Source organism: Melospiza georgiana, chromosome Z, assembly GCF_028018845.1.
Source record: "Melospiza georgiana isolate bMelGeo1 chromosome Z, bMelGeo1.pri, whole genome shotgun sequence".
Classification (NCBI taxonomy): Eukaryota; Metazoa; Chordata; class Aves; order Passeriformes; family Passerellidae; genus Melospiza; species Melospiza georgiana.
In genome coordinates, this window is record NC_080465.1 from 8,148,901 (window position 1) to 8,155,670 (window position 6,770).

Sequence of the window (6,770 nt, forward strand, 5' to 3'; positions counted from 1 at the left end):
TCTATGGACTTCCCGTTCTTTTCATTTTGTTAAGAAACGGGGAGATCTTGTAGTGCGTTTTTAAGTTTCTCTTGTGTTCCCCCATTTTATGTATCATTCCCCTTTTGTCCTTGTAAAATGGTTCTTCCCTCCCCAGTTTTCCCGCCACAGCTCTCCTGACAGTTATGTTACTATGGTTACCCCTGCCCCCTTCAGTTGTCAATCGTTCAAGTTATGTAACCTCCCCTCCCTTATTTTACCACATAAGTAAGCTTTTCCTCCTCCCTGGGCTCAGTTAATCACCCCCCACTCCTCCCAGCTTTCAAGAACCTTCTTCTCTTTGGGGGATGTAATTGGCTGGAGTCCCGGGGCTCCTCTCTAACCTTGTGTTCATTGGATATGTTTGCATGTCAGTTATGTTGTGCATCTCCCTATGTTTTCCTATTTGCTAGCGGGGTTTCCCTCCTTTCTCCGCCCCTTGCCTTTAAAACCTCGCCTATCCCCTTGCCCAAGGCCATTTTGCTGGTCGGTGCCCTCCCTCCGTTGGTACCTGCCATCCTTCAATAAACCGACGTTAACCCCCAGCAAGTGCTCACTCCCTTTCCTCGTCTCGTCCAGCGCATATAATCCAGTCCGCAATCCAGCCCAGCCCGAGGCCACGACGCCAAGGGGGGCTGATCTCAGATGCAGCGGAGGGGTCGGCCGTTTCCCCTCTAGCTAGCCGGACTTGGAGCCGCTTACGTGTTCGCGCACCAAACCATAGCAAAATCGTGGCAACAAATGCAACAGATGTAGAAAAAATTATGACTGATAGCAATCAAAACACAACCGTCATTTTTCTACTCCATTAAGTAGTTATACAATTATCAAACGTGTGCACTCACATAACAGAACACAGTAACCAATGAAGAAAAATCCTTTTATTCAGAAGAGGTTCAGATGTCTTTACAAGAAAGACATGATTTCAATTTACAAAATCAACATTACCACCAGCACTCTTCCTTAAGAGTTGTCTTTTGTAAATGTCAATTGTGTAAGCAAAGCAAACGATCCATACCCAAACATTTCTACCACAAAATCTCTATTTAGATTTTGCATATATATATTAAAAATACATATGAATATCATGTCTTCATACTTCAGGTCCTTCCCCTCCAGGAACCAGCTATAAAAGAGTAAGACATTTTTGCATTAGTTCCATAGCGTTAAGCTTTATAAACCCATACACGACAGCTCATACTTTACAAGAAACATTTTAGGACATGGAGACTTCATGCTAGACCACAAAAGTGGCTTTCAGACCCTCCCAACAGATGAAGTCAGTTATTGCCAGAAACGCACAAACCAAAAAGGCAGCAGGGAGTAAATCAGCATAGCACCTCCTTGTGAAGAAAGCAAAGAACTGAAGAACAGAAAAAGAAATACAAAAGACAAAACATGAGGGGGAAAAAAAGGATTAACCACTACTTTTACTGGTATCTTTTTCATTATCAGCTGAGCACTTCTAAAGAGAAAGAGCTTCACTGGTTTTGGGATCAAAATAAAAAAAAGTCTAAGTCATGGACTTCCTGATATGGGAAGATACATTACCAAAAGACACACGAGATCTAATGCACAAATGTATCTATCTATCTATCTAGCTGAAAATTCACCAGGTTCTTCAAGGGCAACACAGGCCCAGCCTAACTGGATGGTAGGAATTTCACCTCATACAAGGAGTCAGAACATATGCTGTCCTTTCAACATGCAGAACAATAACCAAAGCAGAAAAAAAGGCTTAAAAATTAACACAGAATGGCACCTGCTCCGACACACAATGCAGAGGCAAGACAGGTAAAAAACACAATGGAGACTATTCCTCATTCATACAGAGCCAAATTAGACTCAGATCTTTCCACTTCAGCCTTCCTATTCCCACAAAATTAGGAATACCCTTGTATTGGAAGTCCAGGCTTTGTGGCCAGCTATGCATGCAAGCTACTTGAAACTTCCTGATGTAGTGGAACTGTCAGGAAAGCTCGGCTTAAAGGAGTTGAATACAATCACTGATCGATTTACAGGCACAGAAAGTCAACACAAGCATGACTCACCATAGTTATGTTATTTCCATTGAGCAGAATCTGGTCCAGCTTTGTGATTCTTCTGCCCTCAGGTGTGATCTCACTGGGAAGGAGCATTAGAAACAGTAAGTAAGAACACAGAACCAGGGACAATGGCTCCAGATTTGACCACAGAACGGATATAAATCTCTGCATTAAGGTGCCCATTGCTGGAACTAACAAATAAATCAGCTACATGGCAGCATAACCTGGATAAATGGAGCACCTAGGTACAGAAAGCTAACTGAAAAGGTCTCTTCTACTCAGTACATGGAGATGTGTATTCACCCTCTAAAGCTTAACAACTTCTTGAATATGATATATCAACATATTATGACAAAGTAAAAATATTGAAGTTTGCTACCTTGTTGAATCTTAGCCTAGGTCTTAAAGAAGTGTAAAAACAAATTAACTACTAGAAAGTTTCCCACACAACCCATGCAAAATTAAGACTACAAATAGGATCCCCATACAAGTATAAACAACACAATAGCTACTCTATGACATAGCTGTCCTGAACTTTCTATTGTTTTAAGATCACTTTCTATTGTTTTAAGTGCAATGTTAAACTACTCAGCTGGTAAGTATTCCACAGCTGTAAAAACACTTTTTTTACACATCTTACACAGTACTTTGTCTCAGTGAACCAAATAATAAACAACAACAAGAGGCAGAAAACGTACTTACAATTCCGTAACATCTTCCAGCACCATATCTGAAAATCTAGTTTCAAGGAAAATAAGGCCCAGATTTTACAACTAGACTATTTAATGCTATTTTCATTTTATGTCAATATGTGATTTTACCTTAAATTTGAAAATATCAGAATACAACTGATCCATTAAAAAAAGGTCTATTCAGTGAACCCAAAACTCTGAAAAGCTATAAATTACTTAGGCCAGAGCATAAAGCAGGTAGCCTTAAACGTCCATAAAAGGATACTGACAAAGTCATCAAATCCTAGAAGTGTCCCAACAATTTCTTTGTCGCTCTTCATCACGATGTGAATACGTGAACCGATGCACTTGTCCACAAGTTCTGTAGATACACAGAAAAGCATACGTTCTACAAAGCAAGGGTTTCGTGCCTTACGGGGTTTCTTGAGTTTATTTACACAAACAGACACATTCCACACAACCTTACACACCCCTCCTCCACCCTCCCACACAAACCAGACCCTCTCCCATACCCCCCCGACATCCTTACATCCATCCCCACTCCCACCGGCCTCCCTCAGACAGTGCCACAGCCCCACACCTCATCCCCCACACCGATCCCCTACTCACACTCCCCTTTCCGCGGGCCCCAGACCCCGATATCCTCGCGGGCCGTGCGCGGGCCCCGCCGCCTGGCGCTCCCGCCCTCCCGCTTCCCGCCAGGCGCCGGCGCAGCTCGGCCCCTGGAGGGGCCCGCAGCCGCCCCGACCCCCGGAGAGGGACCCCGCCCCGGGCCCTGACTGGGAATCCCGAGAATTCGTTACCGAGCGGCAGGAGCTGGGACGGGTTGGACACCGCGCTGGCCGCCATGTCGGAACCGGCCCTGGCGAATGGCCGCCGCCACACATGAAGGGCCGGGCCGGCAGCCGCTCCGCCCGCCGCACCGCCCGCAGCACCGCCCACAGGGGCAGGGCCGGGCCGGCAGCCGCGCTCCCCTCGCTGTGCCGACCTGTCCCAGGAGTCGCTCTCTGCGCTGCCTCCAGGCAGAGAGGAGACTTGAAGGAAATCCCCCCTTTTCCCCCTTCCTTCTCGTCCTGCTGGCCCAGCCGAGCAGCGCCGGCGGGGCTGCCGCCGGTACCGATGTGCCCCCGCGCCAGGACCGCGGACCGTGTAGTGTGCGCTGTGATGGCTCAGCTGCTACAGCGTCACGGAAGAAGGCAGGTTGGAAAAGATCTCTGAGATCACCGAGGCCGATCCCACGAATCCCACCATGTAAACAAAAACATAGCACTGAGTGCCACATCCAGTCTCTCCTTAAATAACTCCAGGGACACTGACTTTACCACCCCCTTGGGCAGATCTTCTGTGAAGAAATTCTTTCCAACATAAACCTCCCCAGCACAGCTTGAGGCTGTCCTCTTGTTCTGTCACTTGCTACCTGGGAGAAAGAGACCAGCCCCCCTGCCTGTCTACAACCTGCTTTCGGGCAGGTGTGGAGAGTGGTAAGTCCCCCGAATTTCCTTTTCTTGACACTAAACAACCCAGCTCTCTCAGCAGCTCCTCAGGGCGCTTGAGCTCCAGACCCTTCATCGGCTCTGTTGCCCTTCTCTGGACTCACTCCAGCACCTCAATATCCTTCTTGCAGAGAGGGGCCTGTTGCCAGATGAAGAATTGTTTGCGCAGTGGGTGGGTAAATACAATGCTTATTCTTCAAAAACCGTTGACCTGTGGAACTGCCCAATGCTTATTCTGTAGGAAGAAGAATTGGAAAGCGACCAGCCCAGTTGTGCCAACTTTTGCCAGTTCACTAGGCTGTCAGCTATGACTTTGGAGTCCCTGACCACCCGGGACCACCAAAGAGACCCCCAAGACAGAAGAACACATGGAGAAAGGGGAGGGAACATATGTTAAGGACTTCAGAGAAATGATTCTCATATGTATGTTTCTTCTAGGAAATCCTGTCAATGTGTATGTAAAATACAGTGCATAAACTAGAGCTCTGTACTCAGCATGAATGAGATTTTGGAGGAGCTATCCCCTCATGCATTCCAGCTCAATAAAGAATGCTGGCTTCTTAATGCTGCATTAGTGTTAAGGAGTTTTTATTTTTACTGACTTTTGGTAACGTGCCCACAGCTGAACATAGGACTCAATTGTGGTCTCACCAATGCTGAGCATAGGGGGGCAATCACTGCCTGCTGCTGCTGGCCCCCCTCTTTTATGTGAAGATTTTCATTTCCCACATTTGTCAGTTGACTCTCTAGAGATGTGTGTGGGAGGTTTTTGAAGCCTTTCAGTAACTTAATCCCACCACCGTTCCCAGCTGGCTTCATCTGTGTGCAGTAGGCGCTGGGGCCAGAGACAGCCCTCTGGGCCTCCTGGGCGTGGGGAGTGCTGCACAAGGGGGGCACTGGCTACCACCCTCATCACAGGAATCCCCCAGACCTGCTCAGAGAAGGAGGTGTTCGCTGGAACTGTGGACACTGGGGGCACTGGCCCTCACCCCTTCTCCACCTGCTCCTGTCCTGCTGGGCACAGGCCTTAGCTGGCATCACAGGAGCTGTGCCAGGGAAAATGGGCCTTGAAGGCGCAGGCAGTGCTCCTGTAGGGGCAGAACAGCGCTCAGTGGATATGGGGAGTATTCTGCTGGTACAGGGGGAGATAGGAGGACATTGGCCACAGCTTTGCAGAAGGGAGGGAGGGCACTGACTCTTTCCTTGCCGTGAAAACTGTCAGCAAGGTAACACCGAATGCCATTGATCCTCCATATCCCAGCTGCTGAGATGGCCATTGTTCTGTGAAGGTAACCATTTCAGCATCCCTAACTTGTTTCTCCAGGCTCCATGCAAGGATGTGCCAGTTTTGTCCTGACACCAACATTTAATTTTGCATGTGAAAATGAACTGGCATCGGCGGTCTAACTTGCTGTCCGTACTTATTGCAATTCTTATTTTCATTTCCTTTCTGGTATTTCACAAGAGGCATTAAACCCTAGATGTATCCACTTTTTAACATCACATCATCTACACTACATGCTCTTCTGTGCCTGTTTGCTTTCTCCCAGCTTCTACTTTCAATATTAATTTGGGAGCCTTTGAATTTTTAGGGCCAAAAACCTCACTTCATTAAGATCAAAGTGCAGCCTTTTCCTCTTGTTCAAACTCCTCTTGTCCCAGAAGGCTTCCTCCTGCTCCATGGACCTTGCTCTCTGTATCTCATTTGGGCACTAAGACTCTTTTTTAGAGCTAGGATTTCTATGTATTCCTGTCTTCATGCATGCAATTGACAATGTTGCATGGAGTACCACGTCCTCATCCTCAGCTACCTGTCTGACAGCCGAAACTTGGTCCCTTCCATTGACCTGCATCAATGCAACAAACATGGACCAAAATACTAATTTGTGACCCTGGAGCCCCACATCTTGATGTTGCACAAAGCCTGCTGCCTGTGTGCCCAGCAGCTGGCTATCATTAAATTTCCCAAGCACAGCTACCCAGGTCTAGTAACAGAATTTTCTGACAGCATCAAGTTGCTTCTTGCTGTTCTTTATGCTCTTTGCTCCTCCAAGGTGCACTGCAATCCTTGCTCTCTTGCCTAGGAAACTGGGACAGCCTGAGGAGAGCATAAGTTTTAGAGGACTGCCACTGAAGGTGTCTGCATTTCTCTCAGCTGCTGCCATTTGGAGAGAGCTCTCCATCTGAGAAAATAAATATTCTCTCTGCACAAGCAGCAGATTCTTGTCCCATAGCTACCAATAGGAAACTGTCACTTGTGAAGTAATCCCAACTCCCGCAATGCTGACCTTTGGGGGATCCCTATCTTCTTTAATGCCTGAGTGTGCCATCTGGGGAAATCTTGTGTCGACTGAACTTCTGTAGTTCTGCCGATTCAGCTAATTTGTTGTCCTATCCCTTCAGCTCACACCCTACCTGGTGCAAATGGCCATAGAACTTTCCTGTTTGTGGTTCCCAGTGCTGCTCAGTTACTGTCCTTTACTTCTGCCTGGGTCTGGGAAAGATCTGGCCTTGCAGCCTCT

General features: G+C 47.2%; 1 protein-coding gene across 1 annotated transcript; it reads right to left on the reverse strand.

Annotated features, from left to right (window-relative positions):
• Positions 1-884: 884 nt before the first annotated feature.
• Positions 885-3,667, reverse strand: LSM5 (LSM5 homolog, U6 small nuclear RNA and mRNA degradation associated). Its single transcript, XM_058043846.1, has 5 exons — positions 3,559-3,667; positions 3,021-3,116; positions 2,766-2,793; positions 2,070-2,142; positions 885-1,144 (listed from the first exon to the last, which is right to left on the reverse strand). The coding sequence occupies exons 1-5, from the start codon at positions 3,602-3,604 to the stop codon at positions 1,112-1,114; spliced, it is 276 nt and encodes a 91-aa protein (XP_057899829.1). The 5' UTR covers positions 3,605-3,667; the 3' UTR covers positions 885-1,111.
• Between the last annotated feature and the right edge of the window lie 3,103 nt (positions 3,668-6,770).

What these genes read in the sequence shown, in the direction of transcription:
- LSM5 (XM_058043846.1), bottom strand. Translation starts at nt 3,604, where the DNA reads ATGGCGGCCAGCGCGGTGTCCAACCCGTCCCAGCTCCTGCCGCTCG. An exon ending in GTCCCAGCTCCTGCCGCTCG is followed by an intron (nt 3,117 to 3,558) that starts GTAACGAATTCT and finishes GTGTATCTACAG; the next exon opens with AACTTGTGGACAAGTGCATC. An exon ending in ATGGAAATAACATAACTATG is followed by an intron (nt 1,145 to 2,069) that starts GTGAGTCATGCT and finishes ACTCTTTTATAG; the next exon opens with CTGGTTCCTGGAGGGGAAGG.